Source organism: Heloderma suspectum, chromosome 4 (assembly GCF_057233095.1).
Source record: "Heloderma suspectum isolate Gila_16-S chromosome 4, 16-S_ref, whole genome shotgun sequence".
In the NCBI taxonomy this organism is placed as follows: domain Eukaryota; kingdom Metazoa; phylum Chordata; class Lepidosauria; order Squamata; family Helodermatidae; genus Heloderma; species Heloderma suspectum.
This window is the reverse complement of record NC_139461.1, coordinates 199,670,218-199,689,436: the sequence shown is the minus strand read 5'-3', so window position 1 is coordinate 199,689,436 and position 19,219 is coordinate 199,670,218. Positions and strand designations below refer to the sequence as shown.

Genomic DNA, 19,219 nt, shown 5'->3' with positions numbered 1-19,219 from the left:
TTATCTGCCACATTTCCCCCTCCCACGGCCACTGTTTTATACATTTTAATTTTTGTATTATGCTGTTCCAAGTGGGACCTGCAACAAAATGTTGCAGTGTAGAGTGTTGCTGTTCAGGATTCCAGGCCATCCGTTCCATCCTCCCCCTACCCTCATTTTCCAATGCCTTCCCCCTAATACTCAACATTTAGTGTTCATTGAGCATGTTCAGGTCTCACTGGATTGGGTTTTTTTGCGGGGGGGGGGGGGGGCTCCTTAGGGTTTTTTTCCACCATATTTTTTTTGTACTTCTGCAAACTATTGGGGTTTCCCCCAAGCCTTTTGTACCTCCCTCTCCTGCCTAGGTGAAGCCATTTTGGCTCCAAAAGGATGGCATGCACACCCCTAACATTGGAAATAGAGAGAATGACGTTAGTTTTATTTTTATTGTGCAAGCTGCCCTGAGAATATTTATACTGAGGGGTTGCATAGAAATGGTATAAATAAAAGTATGAAATCCACCTTCAGAGGAGCCCACTCCCTAGTTTATAGTTTTGGGTCTCCTACTGATTGTGGAGTAAGCGATTCATGCAGAGAGCTTCCTTGGAATGGAAGTGGGTAGTTCTGCTGTGTTTCTGCATTGGGAGTGATTGGATCATTCAGAAAGTCCTTAGAATTTCTTATTCCCAATAGAGGTTGAGTGGAGGAAACAAAACAGATCAGTGAATCATGCACAGTGACAACTGGCATCCTCCTCTCTGGGTATGGGTTCTTTAGATTCTCAGAAGCCTTCAGTTATTAACAGTGCAGTCCTATACATACCTACTCAGAAGTAAGGGCCACTGAGTTCAAGGAGACTTATTCCCAGGTAAATAGGCTTAGGATAGCAGCCTCAATCAATCTATTTCTTGTGGCAAGCAAGTTACCGGGATGTTATCCCTCTAGAGTCTTCAGGATAGAATGCAATAATAATAACAATTTTATTTTAACACTTATAAAATGCCTACAACTATACAAGTGTTGTACAGATATTGAAAGATAAAATTGTCCCTGCCCACAGGCTCACAATCTAAAATGCATAATGGGAAAGGAAAAAGGAATGGAGAGGGAAGAAGAAAGCAAACGTTGGAGCTAATGGAAGGGGCCAGGTTGGCCTCCCCCTTGCCATGATGCTCCTCTTAGGAGGCAGGGATTGCAGCCTCCCAGTGGCCCTTGGTCTCCTGGGTGGTGGCAGAGGCCAAAGTGTGTCCCCATTCAGCTCTACGGTCCAGGTTTCTAAATTAAAGTTAACCAACTCACTAAAAGTCACAGTAAACCCCAAATGTGTCTCTGTTTGACACCTGATGTTTGAAAGAAAGTAGACGTAATGACATTGCAATCAAATTGTGGGAAGTTGGCCAAGTGGCAGACCTTGTTTTCTTTCTTTTTAAAAATTATCCTTGCTGCTACTACACAAGCAAGGGGAATGTGGTCTACTGTTGCTAGTGCAAGCTTGCTGCGAAGGGTAGATGTCCCTTGAGATGTGAAGGCCTGGAAAACAACAAAGAAAAAATGTGTGTGGGCGGGGGGAGAAAGAGAGATTTTTCAAAAAAGTAATCCCCCCCTCCCCCGCTTTTCAGGGATTTTTGGCGAATTTAGGGAATTGTTTCCCCCAATTTTTTCTGGTCCCCCCCCCAGTGCTTTTCGCCAAGCCTTCACATCTCTAGATGTGCCTGGTTGAACATCTGCCTCTCTCCTTCTTACTGCTTGGATGTGCTCCATGTGACTGTATATTCTGTGCCTCCTTTGGCCTGCCAGCACAAGAGGCCTGTAAATAATCCTCATGCTGGGGAAGGGGAGGGCCGGATGGTGGGCAGACCTGTCCCCATTTCCCATGCAGTCCCAACTTCTTTGAACGAAGGGCTGTTAACCTGTAGGCTTTCTTAAAATGGTAATCTTACCAAATCTTTTCGCCAGCCTAGTCCCATTCTCTATGCATTCCTTACTGTTGTCGTCTTTCTGTTAACAGTGGCCACTCTGGAAGGGAAGTAAAACTAGTCACTGAAGGCATTAAAGCATTAGATGTTGAAAATCCTATCCCAGCGGCAGTCCAGGGTGACTCCAGCACTGAGAGCGAGAGCAGCAGTGATACTGAACAAGAATTTGTCTCCTCTGTTCTGCAAGGGAACCTACCGAGTGCGGAGAAGGCAGATCATCCAGTGCCCAGGAAGAGCATACTCAAAAAGAAGCATGCTGAGAGAGCCCAGATCAAGCTGACCACTACTAAGGATGCAGTTAACGAGGCAACAGAGTGGCTAAGTAGATGCAAATTAGATACCCAAGAAGAGAAACGGGCTGTTCTGGGCAACACTCAGGTTGCAAGAGCTCACACTTCTCCAGACAGTCTCATTCCTGAAACTGTACAAACCTCGGAAAGCTTTGGAGACCCCTCTAGCAGTTCACGAGTGGTTTTCCTGGGTGTGAGCCAGAAAGGGGCAGACCAAATGAGAAGGTTGCTCACTAAATCAAAACAGCCTGTCAAAGGTGGCCTCACGAGTGCTGTGGACCCTTTTGCTGCCAAAGGTAGCTTGCTCGAAGGCCTCAGGCAAACATTTAGCGAATGGAGGACGGAGGAGACGTTGAAACTTCTCTGTGGCTCCAACTTGGCGCCCCCCTGCGGATTGCAGACCACCCTCCCAGCCAATGGTGAGAAGGAAGACCTTGATGAGGATGATTTGGATAGTGCTGACGAACTGGATGTTGCTGCCGCCGCCGCTGCCACCAACCAGAGAGACACTGTGAGCTATTTGAACTGGCCCTTGCCTTTCCGGGCCTCAGTTACAGCAGCTGAAGCTTTACCTAGCTATGAAAGATTAAAAGAAGAGACATCACAGTTGGAATTAAAGGTGAGGGAATTTTACGAAGGAAAGTTCACCTTAGCTGAAGAAGATTTGGCGACGCCGTTGGGAAGGGAACAGCACCGCAGCAATGCTAAAGTAAGTATTTTGAAAACGAGTGGACGGGTTTACCGTTCCTCCTCCCCAAAAAGCGATCTTGTTTTTTATAGTGCTTTATCAAGTACCACATGGGATGTTGAACACAAATGTGGCATGGGGCGGCTGTTGCCTCAGGGTGGAAAGGAGCAAGTGGGGTATCCCAGAGAGTCTTCTCTTATATTCTGAACTGGCATACCAAGATCTCCTTTGGTATATATCCTGGAATATTCCACAAAGTGGTTGCTGCTTGCTGTCTCTTTCTTGCAAGCCAGTGATGTGGATTTTCCAGGAAATTTTCCATTGCCCTAAATTGATGGATATCTGATTTAACATGTTTATTTGACTTGTGCTGAGTAAACAGAACTGAGCTCAAAGCGCAGGGAGGCTAGCATGGACGAAAGGTGTCCTTCCTATAATCTGGTCCCAGACTGCCTAAGGCTTCATAGGTCAATACCAGCATCTTAAATTGGACCCAGAAATGCACTGGCAACCAGTGGGACTCATACAATATTGGCGAAACGTGCACCAACTGCCTTGCCCCCACCAATAACTGAGCAGCTGCATTTTGTACCCGTTGAAGTTTCTGGACCATTTTCGAAGGCAGCCCCATGCAGCGCACTTTACAGCGGTCCAGCCTGGATGTTACTAGCACATGGATAACTGAGGCCAGGTCCACTCTGCCCAGATAGGTTTGCAGCTAGTGCACCAGCCTAAGCTGGTAAAAGACACTTCTAGCCGCGGCTGCTGCCTGTGCTTCCTCCAGATAGTGCCAAGGCCAGGAGCACTTGGTCCTTCAGGAGGAGTGCAGTCCATTCAGGCCAGGTTGCACCCCACCACCTGGATCAGGCGGTTTCCCTACCCACAGCACTTCCATCTTGCCTAGATTACGTTTTAGCTTGTTCACCCTCATCCATCCCGAGACCACCTCCAGTCCCTGGTTCAGAAGTTCTGCAGCCTCCCTGGGATGAGTAGATGGAAATGAGAGGTAGAGCTGCATGTCAGCCACATACCAATGACACCGCAGTCCAATTTGCTAACGTTGCTTATGTTACATTTGTTCCACATAGAATAAAGTGTAGCATCTTCTATATCCCCCGCCCCCTCACACTCAATGACAATATTTACTGAGCTGTATTTTTGCTATTTTTAAATCACATAGGATGATCAGCAGTGGGTTCCTGCTTTTCCACTTGTAGATTCTAACGCTCAACAGCAGATTCGGACACGGATCGTTCTTGAAAAGCTCCGAAACGCGCAAGTACCCTTTCATGCCTGCTATTCAAATACTTTCAGAAAAACTGAATAGCCAGGTAGAATTAGCCCAGAAGGGATCATATGGCCAGAGCCCCCAGGGATGGGGGAGGCAATATCCCTGTGCACAGTTGATGGGGAGGAACTAAATTATGAAGTTCATCTATAGCCCAGTATAGTATTTATCTATACCAGGGCTGCAGAACGTCTTTCATTCCGTTTTGGAGAAGCTCTTGGCGGCTGCATTCCAGTGGTGAGTGGAGCTAAAACCAAAGGTTTGGGGCCAAAGGGGCAGGGCAGCATATTTTAGATTAAGCTCTTGCTGCCAGGCAGGAACTAAGCCTTAGGAGAAGCATTGCAACTTTTTAGAATGGGGAAGAAACTGCATAAAAGATGATTGGTGGTGAAGGGTGTGGCCTTCTGGAGAACTGTAGAGGGCCAGATTTGGACACTCAGAGGGCCGGATTTGGTCCCCAGGCCTGAGATTCTGCACCCTTCATCTATATTGTTGATGTCCGGTGGGCCAAAGTCTCTATTTTGGAGTGAGAACATTTGCTAATAACTAAATGACCTGATTTTATTTCCTTTTCAGCTTGCCTGCTGTTTTGGGGCCTCTTCAGATTCCTCTCGGCGATGTTTATAGTGAACTTAAAAATCTTGTTAAAACATTCAGGTAAGTACAAAGAGCTATCGGGGACTTTGTCTAATTAAGCAGTGCCAATGGGCGCTGCTTGCTAAGTAGTGGCAAGCTAGGATGATGTTGGATTAGGGATGTCAAATCTGCAATGGAACCAAATGAGTTTGGATTTTCATGAATCCAGCCCCTGGATTCTGCAGCGGACAGGCTTTTTCCCGTGGGTGGATTCTGTGGACTTGCAGACCAGTTTGATGACTTTCCTGAATTTTGCGCAAATTCCATTGTTGAAAATACGCAAAATAAAAAACCCTGGCCAAAAATGTGCATTTCCCCCAGAAGCTAAAGTGTGAAAATGCACATTTTGGGGATTTGCACATTTTCAGATATGCAAATTTGTGCAAGTGTGAATTTGTTCAAACAAATGCATAAACGAAAAAACCCTGATTCTGTCGATGGGCGGACAACAGAACAAAAGGCGCCTGGCAATCTGCAAAATACAGACAGAACAGATTTTACACAATCCATATGTCCCTGTGTTGGATCCCCTTTTGTTGTGAGAATTAGAATCCTAAAGTGAGGACAACGCCTACGGGCTGTAATGTCTAACCAACCTTGATAAGGCAGGATGGCTTAAAGCTAAACCTGGCTCATATGTACTCACAAGCGTGCTTATTTTATCTAGAATGCAGAAGACTGTAAATCTGTAGTAGTATGTGCAGTACGGATTCTGGGTTGTAGTGCAAAATCTGGTATCTTAGAGTTTTCTCGTTTTTCTGTGTTTTTAAATCAATCTTCAAAGGCTTAAGAAGTTGTCTTGGTTGTTGCTTCATGGGGTTATGAGTTGAGGGTTCCACGCTCTCTTCCTTCTTTTTAACAATCTGCATCCTTATTAATGCAAGAATATAAAAAATACAACTTTTTGCGAGCCAAAATAAGTAAATTAAGTGCATTTGCCAAATTAAGGCTGCAAGCCTATATGAATACTTATTTGGGAGTAATCCATATTGAGCACAGTTCTCCTTTTGAACAAATATGCACAGTATTAGGATATACATGTATGCAGCTGTGATTTGTATTTTCTGAGTGCAGAGTTTCTGGGGTGTGGGGTTCAGGGCATTTTTAGTACAGAAGTCTATAAGCCTTTCTATGAATTATGCTGAATTTCGCTGGGGAGAAGCAGGGAGAGTGTGTGTGTGTGTGGGGGGGGAGCAGTGACCTGGTTCACACGATCCCTGCAGCCTACCATGGCTTATTAGCTACGGTTGGTTGCAACACCCATGGGCGCCAGGTTGACAATCCAAGGCCCTGCGACCACGGCTTTTTGTTATATGCGAACCCAGAGAGGATGGGTTGTTGAGGTGGCTGACAAAGCCACTCAGAAATCATGGGCTGTTCAAGAATCTATGGCACACACCCCACCGTGCCCCAAATATTCCAAATGGTGATCACTGCCACAACAAGGAACCCCAAGGGGAAATTCACCCATGGTGGCTTCTCATTACATGTAAACCAGGCCACTGTCTCATCCTTTTCCATTCTTGAACAAGATTGTCACTGTTACTTATTTTTATTAAACATCAGCACTAGGCCACACAGAGTGTTATGACAGATGGTTGGGATGTAAATGATAGCAAGAAAATAAAGACATTGTGTGTTCAAAGTGCACAGATTACAAATGTAGTCTGTATCCATTTGGTATGAACAGATCATATGCATTGTACCTTGTAGTAACAAAACGTAGTAAGCATGTCTTGGCACATTTGGAATCTTCTGCCATGGTTCGACATTTCCCTCTGTGTCTTCTGGCATCTTCACTCTCGTAGTCTCCTCCTCAGCCTATGACCTCTCTGCCTGCCTCACATCTCTTGATAGCATTGGCTGAGATTTGTTGATGTCACAGAAGGTCTGGGCTGCTTAGGGCTGCACAACAGTGTGGTAAGGAGGACTTGGTTGTCTTTAGAAATGGAATCCCAAACTCCACGTGATTATAAAGCTCATGGGCTGGACGCGCCTGATCGCGGAAGCTAAGCAGGGTCAGCTGTGGTTAGTACTTGGATGGGAGATTGCCTGGGAATCAGGCTTCCTGCATTGAGCAAGGGGTTGGACTTGATGGTCTTGTAGGCCCGTCCAACCCTATGATTCTATGACTGCCTGCATACCATGAACTTTTGGGAAAGGTGAACCAAAATGGACATACCTGAACCAGTATTGACTATTCTAAGCTAGTGGTTTTTAAAAGGCTTCTTTTAAAAGGATAACATTAATTGGCTGTACTTCTGTGTGGTGTAATTCTTTGTGACCTACAAATCTGGTTAAACAGGCCTATGGGCTGTGATGGATTATGGTTGTGTCACCGGTTCTTTGTATTGAGGAGAAAATTCAGATTGCCTTATCTTTTCTTCAAAGAAAGGGAAAGAGCATGGATCAAGATTAAGAGCCATACTGTACCCCTTCACTGACCTCATGCAGTCATAACACTGCCATAACCCCTTTCTTTCATTTCGGAAGCAAACCACTGTTAAACATTATATCTCCTTGGCATTTTCACTAACCCCATATGGTTACCATAATTAAAAATGGGATTGCTAACCATGGTTGTAAAGAAATGCTGCACCTGGTTAACTCCAGAAGCTAAAGAGAGGGGTGAATTTGCCTGTGAGGGGGAAGGAGCACCCAAGTGAAAATACTACTCCTGATCTCCTTGTAGTCCAGCACTTCTGGTGGACACTAGGTTGGGGAAGATTGCCCTATAGTCTTATCTCTTGGTTGGGGAAGATTGGCCTATAGCAGGAGTGGGGAACCTCAGGCACAGTGTCCCAATCTGGCCCTCCAGGGTTCCTCAGATTACCCCACCCCCTTTCCCTGACCACCAATCATTTAGTGGTTTCTTGGCTTTTGAGCAGCTCCCCCCCCCATTCTAAAAGGCTGAAATACCTTTTTAAATTAAGGCTTACTTACCGGCAGAAAAAGCTCAGTATGCTGGTGTCTTTTGTTTTTGTTCCACCCCCTTTTGCCTTTGGCCACACCCCTTTCCCTTTGGTCCCACCCACCACTGGAATGCAGCCCCTGAGAGCTTCTCGGAAATTGAATTCGGTCCTCAGGCTGAAAGAGGTTCCCCACCCCTGTGCTATGGTCTAGATTGGAGAAGACTACCGTATAGCCTTATCAATCCTGAAGAGGAAGTTATCAACCCAGACATTTCCCCCCACCCCCAGTTCTTTGCACTCCATCATCTCTTCATCAGAACATTGTGGCAATAAAACTTTACAAACCTGTGCTCATGAGTATTTTGGCCAATTCATTTACAGTAATAGTCTTCATGAAGACTTTTCATGAGTAAAGTTAAAACTGTAAGCACTTGTCAGATTGAAAGCCTTAATGACAGCTGACTAAATAGCTAAAAGGGCATTGGACCTGTGAGTAAAGCAAAATTAAAAGCCATCAGTTGCCTCAGATAGGATCCTTCTGTGTGTGCATGGGCTGAAAGTAGGGATGACGGAGAATTTCTCCACGAATCTCCGAGAGGCCGAATGCCAACGCATTCAGCCCCCCGAAATTAGTGGAGAAACGGTCCGCCGCCACCCCCCCGGGATAGGACTTACCTTTCCCGAATATCCCTGGCGCTGGCGGCTCCCGGCGGTGGTGTGGCAGCAGTACGGCGGCGGCCGGTCTTCCGCCGCTGCCATTTCCCAGTAAAAAAAAAAAAAAAACTCAAGCAAACGTGATAGGCTACGTAAAGATTTACGTAGCCTATCATGGCTAGATTTTCAAAAAACACCGTGATAGGCTACATAAATCCTTACGTAGCCTATCACGGCTGACTTTGGAGGAAAAAAAAAAAGCGCGTACGCAAATGGCGGCGCCCATGGGCGCTGCCATTTGCGTTCCTTATTTGGGCACGTGTAGTCTACGTAAACATTTACGTAGACTACACGTGCCCAAATAAGGAATGCAAATGGTGGCACCCATGGGCGCTGCCATTTGCGTACGCGCTTTTTTTCCCTTTTTTCCCCCCAAAGTCAGCCGTGATAGGCTACGTAAGGATTTACGTAGCCTATCATGGCTGACTGCAGGCCAGGAACGCAAACGGCGGCGGCTACAGCTGCCGCCATTTGCGTCCCGGCCGGCAAGGAGGATTCGCGGCCGGAGGGATGGGGCGCCTCCCCCCCGGCCAGAATTTCGGCCGGAGGGACGGGGCGCCTCCCCCCCGCCAAGAATTTCAGGGGGAGGAACGGAGCGCCTCCCCCCCACCGCGAAGCAAGCTGCGGGACCAGGTAAGGGACTTTCGTCCATCCCTAGCTGAAAGACACTTCAGACTAAATTTGAAAAAAAGCCCTATTCCAAGAGATAAAATGCATGCTTATTATTTGAGGGAGTTCAGTTAAATAAATAAAAAAGATGACATCAAGAAAAAAGCATGTGGTGAACTCAGCAAGAGCAATTTTCAGCTCCATTGGTTTTTAAAGGAACACTTGCAGTTCATCCTCTTCTGTGCAGCATTTTATTCAATCACCACTGCTGGGAAATACACTAAAGAGTTCTCTGGAGACACTTTAGAACAGTTATAGTTCTTCCTAAGCAAAGCCCCTCAGTGCCTGTAAGCTTTTGTTACGAAAACTGAGATGTCAAATAATCTCTAGAGTCGTCTGGAGCATTTTGTTGGAAGAGCGTAGTTGGGGGTGCGGTGGAGTGGAGCGATTACAGAGAAATCCAGGCTAACTAAAGAAGTTGACAAGTCTGATTTTTGTTGTTACCCTTTTAGTATTTCATCAAGCTTGATAATTTTGGACTTTGAATTTCTCTGGTCAAGAGAAAGGAAAAGTGTATTGCTTTAAATCTTTTTGGTTGGCAAATGGTTTTGCTAGTGGGCCGCTGTAATTTCAGCTCTTTTCCATTCTTTGCTTTGCCTTAAACCAGTTTTCCCCACATTGTGACCATGTGTTTTGTCTGTTGGAAAAGACAAAAGCTTTTTGTTCAGAACTTGTGTTGGAAGCATCTTCCAGCCAGTGTTATAAAATATATATGTAGTTTGTTATAAACAGTATACATTTTGGGGCTGCTTTTTAAGACATGCCACTTAATTTCCTTATGAACTGTCTATTAGACTGACCTATCCTCTTTATACATTTATCATTGCAAATGATGAGACTGGCTTCTTAAATATAAAGTAGGTTATGGTTTTGAGTGTAAGAGTGAAGTGTGCCCCCAATTTTAACCAAGAAAAAAAACCCAACCCTATGCCCCAAGTATCAAAGGTTTAAGAAATTGTGCTTTGACATTTTGTTCTCAATATTTTTACCAACTTGAATTTATTTTTTTAAATTTTATTAATATTTCTATATCTCCTTTCCAAGGGGTTGTATAACAATTCAGATACAAACAATAATACCTAAAAGCAATAAAACCATATTTAAAACATTAAAACAACAATGAAACAATATTAAAACCACTATGCACAATTTTAAAAGGTGCAAATCCTATGAATTGTTTTCTAATTGCTATCTGTCTGTTAGATTTGATAGTGAATCTGCACATCTGCTGGGGGGTAAAGGGCAGGAGGAGGAGGTCTACTCTTCTTCCTTTGCTAACAACTAGTTTTACATTAGGTCATTAAAAAATATATATATATTTAAAATATTTTTATCCTGCCTGTCTGCCTAATGACAGACCCCAAGGCAATTGACAATAAATGCGAATGAATGCATAATAACACATAATAAGAACCTTTAAAAGGCAATGTTGACTTATGAAGGCTCTGGGTGGGATGAAGGTAGAAAATGTCCACTCCCCAGGCCTTAGATCAGGGGTGCAGAACCTAGGGGCCAAATTTGGTTATCCAGAGGCCCCAATCTGACCCTCTGGGATTCCCCAGAAGTCCATGCCCCCTCCCATGGCCCCGCCCCTTTCCATAACTACTGATTGCTTGGTGGTTTCCCAGCCTTTATGCATTTTCCCCTGGATTCTAAGAGGTTGAAATACCTCTCCTAAGGCTTAGTTACTGGCAGTAAGAACTTTAGGCTAAAATATTTTGGGTATTTTGGCCCTGTGATGAAGGCTCTGGAGGGATGATGATGGAATATGCCCACTCCCCATGCTCTCTTTTCCCCTTTCAACATTCCTACATGGCAGGATGTAGAACAGGGGTGGGAAACTTGTGGCCCATGGGCTACATGAACCCTCCCATAGGCAGTTTTGTGGGGGCCCTGGTGCTGCTGAAAGTGTATGTGTGTGTGTATATATAAAATTTAAAAATGTAAAAAGAAAAAATTGAGAGCTGTTGCGGAGTGTGTGCCTTTTTTGCAAGGAGAACCACCCTCCTGGAAGCTTCCCAGGAGTACGATTCTGCTTGTGAACAAGGTGCATGCTCCTTGCAAAATGGCCACTTCTCTTGCTGCTGACACTGCCACAGCAACACATTTTGGTGGGGGTCGGGTGCCGTTCCAGATGCAATATGGTGTCCCCGGTCCCCAGAAGTTGCCCACCCTGGCGTATAAGGAGCAACCAGGATGTTCTTTTAAAAACAAGTGACCGCTTAACCTTTGTGTGTGCCTCAAACCTTTCCTTGTTTTCTTTTTATCAGGGGAATCAGCCTTGTTTCTCTGTTGCTCCTGGACCTTCTGTACACACACCATGATGGTTTTCTATAACAATTCCTACATGTAGTTGGAATAGCTATTCCTCGACCCTGTTTATTCCTTGCCTTTCTACTTGATTTGCATTTATTCAGCCAGCTGGAATGTGCAAACTGTAGGGATGCTCTTCTTACCTCAAACGACCATGGCCTCCAACGACGGAAACAGTGTGGAGACCTTCACAAGCGTCCCACATGAAACAAAATGACTGGCGATTTTCTTGCATGCTTTTTTCCCAACATAGCAAGTACTCTACAAAATGCAAACAAAATTGACTTTCAAGAGGAAAAAAAATCTTTTCCCACCCTGTTAACTTGTGTTTTTGCGAGGGAAAGAGAGTGCAGTAGTATGTGTTATCTGCAGACAACACATAGAACTAGTGAACCATTTCTCTATGGGACATGCTCTTGACCGTTTTCTGAAAGCTTTGTTCCCTCTTCTGCGGCCTCGGTGCTGACACACAGCTTGTTTTTGAATGTGACTGCCCTTTCTCTGCTCCTTATTATTGAAGGCATCACACCTGTAGGTTGCTTGCTTCGGTCTGAGATGGCTTCTTCAAGACCACTGTGCAGGTGAGAAGCTTGCTGTGGGACTGGTGTTGTAGCCAAAGGTTTCTGGAGCCCCGGTCACTCCTCCAAATGAGTGACGGTGTGGCAGCATATTTCCTGCTCTCCACTGTTCCATGGAGCAAATTATTGGTGTCTTCCAGCTACCTCCGCTGTAAGCAGCATATTGATGGCAACAACTAGTGTTGAGACCTTGCCAATCAATACTGACATTGAATGAGAGTTAATTGACACAAATAACTGCATCTCTTGGTTTGTGTACAAGAAGGATGCCTTCTTGAGCTGTGATCAATAATGGCTCCTTGTACGGGCACTGAAACAAAGCTGCTTTTCTCTGCTGTTCGACAGAGTTCTCCCCAGTGATTTTTGGATCTGTCTCTTCCGTTGCGTCTCATGGAAGCAGATTAACTGGAAGGTTACATATGAATTGCCTGTCAGGATGATTCCATCAGGCATTTCTTCATAAGTGCTTACGCCTGTCATCAGTATCAAGTCTAGACCTCCAGCCTTTGTTTTGGCTCTTATTCACAAAGCCAGGAAATATAACAGCTTAGTAAGTACAGACTATGTTGGTTGTACATGGAGTGGGTCTTTCCCCCACTACTTCCACAAACTCTCTGTTCCCTTAGAAGACCCCCTTCTGAAGATGTGCGCTTGGAAGTAAATTCTGCTGAGTCTAATGGCGCCTACTTTCTAGTAAATGCACGTAGGATTACAGCCTTAATGAATGTTTCATAACTCGGCCGGGAACGGGAAACAAAGATCTCCTAATTGGTTATAAGCATCAGGAGCTATTGTTAATTTTTTTTGTAGCTTCATAAAAATAACACAGTTCATTATTGATTCCACCTTTTCCAAATAGAGTTGTGGCATATTAGGAGTTCATTCTTGAAACATTTCTCAAAACTGAGTGGAAAAGAGCCATGGGGGAAGAAAGAAAGATGGCTGACAGTTAAAATTACTGTCAAATGAAACAGCAAGGGGTGTTGCTGTTTCTTTTGTTTTGTTAAATTATTCTTCTCGCTCTTCTCTTCTAGTTAGAAAAACATGGTTTATGCGGTGTACTTACAAATACCTGATCATCTAATTATGTTTGGAAACTGGAAACAGACACATGATATTGTGCTCTCAGTACGTTTTCATATCTTCGGGCATTGGTGTGACTCCGCAGAGGAGACTTGTGGTTTTTATTTGATTAAGCAGTAATACCGATCCAGTAGATTTGCGTTCAGCAGTCAGACATCTGAATGGGGTGGGGGTGGGTGTTCTGTGTGAGTTGTAGGATTTCTAGGTCTCCCTTTTGATTACAGCAGGGTGGGCTTGGAGGTATTACTTAGAGAATTTTATCTCTGTATAGATATTTTTATGGGCTTATGTGACCAAGCCCATGGTGCATCAGGAAAGCAGACATTACAAGGTAGACTTTTATCACTGAACTCCTGGTTTTACCATGTGGGCAAAGTTCATCCATTCTGCTCTAGCTGCTTCAGAAATAACTGCACCTGTTAATGCTGGCTTTGCCATTTGTTTGTTTTCTTAGGTTCACGAATACAAATATTATTCACAAATCTCCAGTATGGACCCTAATTGCTGTTGTGCTGTTGTCTGTGTAAGTACTTGGATGGGATTCATTTCTTCCTGATCTTTTATTAAGGTATTTAGAATTAAAGCAAGGGTGGGAAGCCTTAGGCTCGGAGGCCAAATCCGGCCCTAGTCTGGCCTCTGGGGGTTCTGCAGATGGCCCTTCCCCTGGCCCCACCCCATTATTCCCCACCCACCAATTGTTTGGTAAACATTGGTAAGCTAAAACATGCTAGTAGTTTTTGTATTTCTTTGTATTTTGGGCCCTTTGCCTTTTGCCTGTGGCCCTGCCCACCACTGGGATGCAGCCCAAGAGCTTCTCCGAGATTGAATTAAGCTCTCAGGCTAAAAGAGGTTCCTCATCCCTGAACTCGAGACACCATAATTGTACTAAAGAGTGGTCAGTTTGTAATATAAGGAATATTCATATTTTGCTTCTTAATTTAGCCAGCTTTGTTGGACTTCTCTTGTCAACAGCTGCAGAGGTGAGAAGACTAGAAGAAACAGTATGGAAAGAGTAGGGGGAGTGGAAGAGTAAAAAAGGGCAAGACCTTCAGTGCCACTGGCATTTGGAATACCCTGTCATTCCTGTGAGGTCTGACCCCTGAGGAAAAGCACGTTGAGGCCATAATTTGTGATGGTCTAGCCTTGGCCTGCACAACTTGCAACCAACCAAGCTAAACACAAACCACAACTATGAATTGGGACCGGCCAGATACTTGTTACCCCAACCCTAGTTCTGTAGGCCCAGCAGGCTTCCCTTGGGTGCTGCCATACATTGCTACCACCCTGTGTTGGTTTGGTGTGTCACAAGTTGTACAGGCCTGGTCTAGCCCTTGGATACTGTATGAGCCTGAAAAGAGCCCCCCTCGGCCCCATTGGCAAAATAGTCAGGCTCTTTCCCTGCTGAGTGGCCAAGTCCCTAAATATGCTGCTTTTCAGCTCCACAATCCTCTGAGGAAATTATGTGCCTGACTGTTAAGAGATCAGGGGGCAAGTGACCAGTCCTCATTTTTATGGCAACTTAGATTGTGAATATGTTAAGCGGCTCAGGGGGAACAAGAGAGCATTTAATTTGACTCTGGTTCTACCCACGGTGCACCCTAGTGTGCATATCATATCACTTCTTAATTTCGACTGATTAGAGGTTGCCATGGACAGGAACTCATGGTTAGGAAAACATTTTTCCAGAAGAACGTGATCTGGCTAATTGATTTTATCGGCTTGGAGGTAGAGGTAGAGATGGAGAGAGAGAGAGTCACTCTTTTCTATGCATTTTAAGGAACCTCTCTCTCTCTCTCTCTCTCTCTCTCTCTCTCGCTGTTTCTTCAAATACAGCAACTTTTTAAACACCTCATGTGAAAGTGTGGCATAGGGATGCTCTGACTTGGACTCCTGCATTGAGCAGGGGGTTGGACTCGATGGTCTTATAGGCCCCTTCCAACCCTACTATTCTATGATTCTATGATTACAAAAGCAGAACAGCCACAGGGCAGTAACTGGTTTCAGCTATACATGTTCAACTGAACACTACCCAAGCTCACTTTGTGTATATGTTTGTATTTTAATATAATATAATTATATATTCTCTTATATGGTTTTATACAGGCATTTTGATTGGGTTACCTAAGTGTTCTCCACATGCATTTTAGACAACGCTTTATTTCTACATGTGAGAAGGGCTGAATTTTCTACCCCAATCTCATCGGGGGGGGGGGGGCACTCTGTGCATGCTCCAAATGACTATTTTCTTCTTTTGCTTCATATATCCCAGGCCTAAGTTGTGGCTTTCAAAACAGATTCTGCAAAGCCCTAGTGAGAGCTGGGTTGAATAAAGATCTTGAATGCAGCCTTGCTAAATTAGAAATGTCATTGCTACTCGAAAACCTAAGTCTTTTAGCACACGTGGTGATTGAGGACCACATCTGTAGAAAACTGTCCTAATTGAGCTTAGCTTTCAATGTAGTTCCCTAAGTTTATTCTCCAAATAATTGTACAGACGTTGTGGTACAACCTACAAAAGTATAGCTAACGCACACCACAACTGAGCACCAGCAAACCCCAGACATTCCTGGGAGCCTCATACTGTGTTCCACAGGCTATGCAATGACTACTGGTGCTATTTTCTTCCTGGCCAGGAGGTTTTGCAACTATGGGGATCACTTGCAAAACCTCCTGACTGAGAGCAGGAGAGGAACCTAACATCAGCTTCGTGCTTCATTTAATGGATTGTGCCCTTTAAAGTGAAATTACAGGAAAAATACTTTGCAGCATCAAAAGACATTTGTAAAGTCAGCCATATCTTAAAAAAACAGCACTGTGTGTGTGTGTGTGTGTGTGCGCGTGTGTATAGATATATATACACATATATATGGAATTACTGGTGGCTTTAGAAAAGTGCCATGGTCTGCCTTTTAGTGGAGTCGAAACCATCAAGCAATCTTTGTCTGGTTTTCAAGCTTGAATTACAAGATTTCAAAAAATCTTATTTCAGAGGCCCTTTATTACTGCACCACTGCTTCTGCTTCCCGTTCTTTTGGGCTTGCTGGGTCATTGGAGTCTATAGGACAGCAAGTGTGCTTACCAGCCATTCACGGATCAAGATGTGTTGTAGGCCAACCTCATAGCATCCCTGAACCGCACTTACTTTGATCTTGCTTCAGTCTGACACATTGTTATGCTTTTGTTGTCCCAAGGAAGGCTATACCAGCAAGCATTAGCTCAGGCTTCAATGAGCCTTACATCAGTGTCACCCCAGCCACATACTGCTCAAACGATTCATTAAATCAGAACATAGAAAGTAACTTTACTTGAATGCCTTGGTATAAATTTTTTATCAGCTGTAAGAACAAATCTTTTGTCATTTCTTTTTTCTTTTTTGGCTATACACTTTTCTGGTTGAATTCCTAATGTGTGAAACAGATCTTATGAATTTTTCAGGTGGTGTCTTTACATTTAATAAAACGGTGCCTGTTTTGTTCACAAGTAAATATGTGTGTCTTGGAGATGAGCCATAAATGTTTCCAAACCTAAATTGCTTTAAGCTCAGCAACCTCCCTCCCCCACCCACCCCAAAACACATGTCACCAAACATCCTAGGAATAGTCTGTATTGCCAAATTAGTGACCTACAGTCAGCCCTGTTCTACTTCCATCTTCTCTGTGCGGCAGATGCTGCAACAATAAATAAGAGAACTGGGGTGGTATATTGCATTTCAGCTAAGGGGACCTGGGTTCAGATATCTGCTTAGTCATGAAGTTCATTGGGTCGCCTTGGAACAGTCACTGTCTCTTACTCTACCCTACCTCACAGGGTTGTTATGAGAATAAAACAGGATCACCCCATGTACGTCACCTTGAACTTTCTAGAAAGGCTCCAGATACAAATGTAATTATTATTTACTGTATTTCCCTCCCATTTTTCAGAAAATTACTGCCTTCCAAAGTGGCTCACATCAATAAAAAAGAGCGAAATGGGCCCTGCTATCAGGCTTACAAACAAACAAAAGACAAAATACAGAAGGGGAGGGGGGTTGAGGGAAAAGGGGAGAGGAGGGAGACCAGTTCTTGAAGACCGGAAGAAACTGTGGCACTCTAAGCAGGCATTTATATCTAGTTCAGGCCAGTGTGATCTACTTTGAACAGCAGTGGGTGGCTCTTGTTCCTTTAGCCAGAGCACCTCTTTCCTCTGGCTTCTGCAGTCCCAGGGGAACATGCAGTTGGAGCCAAGTGTCCCTTCTGGCAGGGCAGGGGAAGCGTGTTTCCTGCAGCTGCTCCTTTTCTAGCTGATGGATGTGGCCAGGTTGGTCTCCCCAGTTAAATAGGGGCAGCCATATTGGGCTCCTAAAAAGGCATGGTTTGGATACTTCTTTACTCCCCCCCCCCCAATCTGACAATTGGGCTCATTCATTGTGCTTGTATAGTGCCTGTTATGAGATGTGCAGAAGAAGCTACTGACCTCATACTCACCTCATACTGAGCTGAAAATCAACCTTGTCTCTTGTCAGATAGCTAAGCAATCGGCTGACTGTCTATGTGGCCATCTGTAGTCCACAATCTGCACAGTGCTCGGGTTCTGTGGCTAATTTAAACTTTGGTCACATGACTCAGCCCAGAACTTTCACTACTGAAATGAAGCCCATAACACAGGATTTGGTATTTTGAATGCAATCTTCATCCTATTGGTAGCATAACTTCCATTGATCTTAATGGTTCAGGATTGTACGGGTTGCTTATTACCAGAAACTATCTGGCCTCACACATAAGCTGAAAAGGAAATATTCCTCCCGATCCAGTAATATCCATAGATGGTATGGATGTGGCTTTCCTGGGGAAGTGTTGTCTATGGAAAACAATAACATATTCATTGTTCTGCTTTCCTGATACAGAAACTATACCATCAGTAGGAAGAAAATCTTGTACAGATTGGCAAGGCAGATCAGCTAATCCATTTCCACGTGAACAAAGGGCAGTATCCAACATTGCCTGCGCACCTCCACTCATTCTCTTGTGCCCATGGGACCAACTGCTGACACAACAGGAAACTAGTGTTTCCTAAAGCTGAAATGCTAATTTCAGAAATGGCACACATCTTCTGCAAGCTTTGCTCACCTGCCATGTTTCAGAAATGAGTGTTTCGCCTTGTTTTAGGAACTGCTAAATTCCCACTGCCCTAGCAGTGGGACCACTGGTGAGCAGGCAGTGTTGGATACTGCCCAAAGTGTTTTTCATGCAGGGATTGTGTGTGGCAAAACCCTCCAAACCCACATCTAGCAATCAGGCCCACATTCCACAAAAATACAGTGGAATGTAGGATGTCTGGGGAGTGGGAATAATGAATTTCAACATCACATCATCCTTCCTCTCCAATATTAAGCACTGTCTAAGCCAGGGGTAGGGATGTCCATCCTTTGAAAACCCGGCCCTTCTTTGGGCCCAACAGATCCCTGCTGCCTGCCCAGCTTGACTTGAGTTTGTGAGCTGAGCCACAGGGTTTTCATGAAATCTGGTAACTTCTTGCATGTTTTGTTTCCTCGTCAAGAGAAAGTTGTGCAAATTGTGGGTGTAATTTGTGCAAATTACACATATTCCTGCCATAATTTGTGCAAATTAAGCAAATTATGGCCGGAATTTGTGCAAGTTATGTGAATTGCACCTGCAGTTTGCAGAACTTTCTATTGATGAGAAGGAAAAAAACCCAGAAAATCCATAAACTGGCCTGACTCAATGCAAATTGAATCTGGCCAGCTCACAGGTATGTGAGCTGAAGTCCGCGGGGCCGACCTGCTGAAAGCTCGGCATCATCCACCCCCCGGGTGGCATAATCAGCATAGCTGAGGGTGAAGGTTGATGGGATTTGCAGTCCATCAACTGGAGAGCCACAAGTTTGCCCACCCCTAGTCTAAGCTGACTGGGCCCACAATCTGACTGTGTCCCAACCTCGTGCACAAAGCCCACTGCTATTTGTAAGAATCTCTGAATTGTGGCTTTGTGTGTGTGTGTATGTGTGTGTGTGTGTGTGTGTATGTGGCTGTATACCTCAATTGCTAAATGAATGCTGCCCATAAACCTGTCATTTTAGAAAATGTCCTTGACCACC

The 19,219-nt window shown here is 44.5% G+C and overlaps 1 protein-coding gene across 16 annotated transcripts in view; it reads left to right on the top strand.

The window, feature by feature from the left end:
* Positions 1 to 19,219, top strand: part of RPAP2 (RNA polymerase II associated protein 2) — a 57,419-nt gene that overhangs the window by 17,316 nt on the left and 20,884 nt on the right. For 5 of the 16 annotated variants that reach the window (XR_014790474.1, XR_014790473.1, XM_084851906.1 and 2 more), the window contains exons 8-11: positions 1,988 to 2,954; positions 4,114 to 4,208; positions 4,798 to 4,878; positions 13,581 to 13,649. Coding sequence is in view for 6 of the 16 variants with exons in the window: in XM_084851906.1 (XP_084708032.1) it covers positions 1,988 to 2,954; positions 4,114 to 4,208; positions 4,798 to 4,878; positions 13,581 to 13,649 (1,212 nt within the window). In the remaining 10 variants the exon portion in view is untranslated. Of the gene's footprint in view, positions 1 to 1,987; positions 2,955 to 4,113; positions 4,459 to 4,797; positions 4,879 to 11,985; positions 12,047 to 13,580; positions 13,650 to 16,115; positions 16,609 to 19,219 lie in introns of those variants that run through there. The other 11 variants (XR_014790477.1, XR_014790482.1, XR_014790481.1 and 8 more) reach the window with 6 other exon arrangements.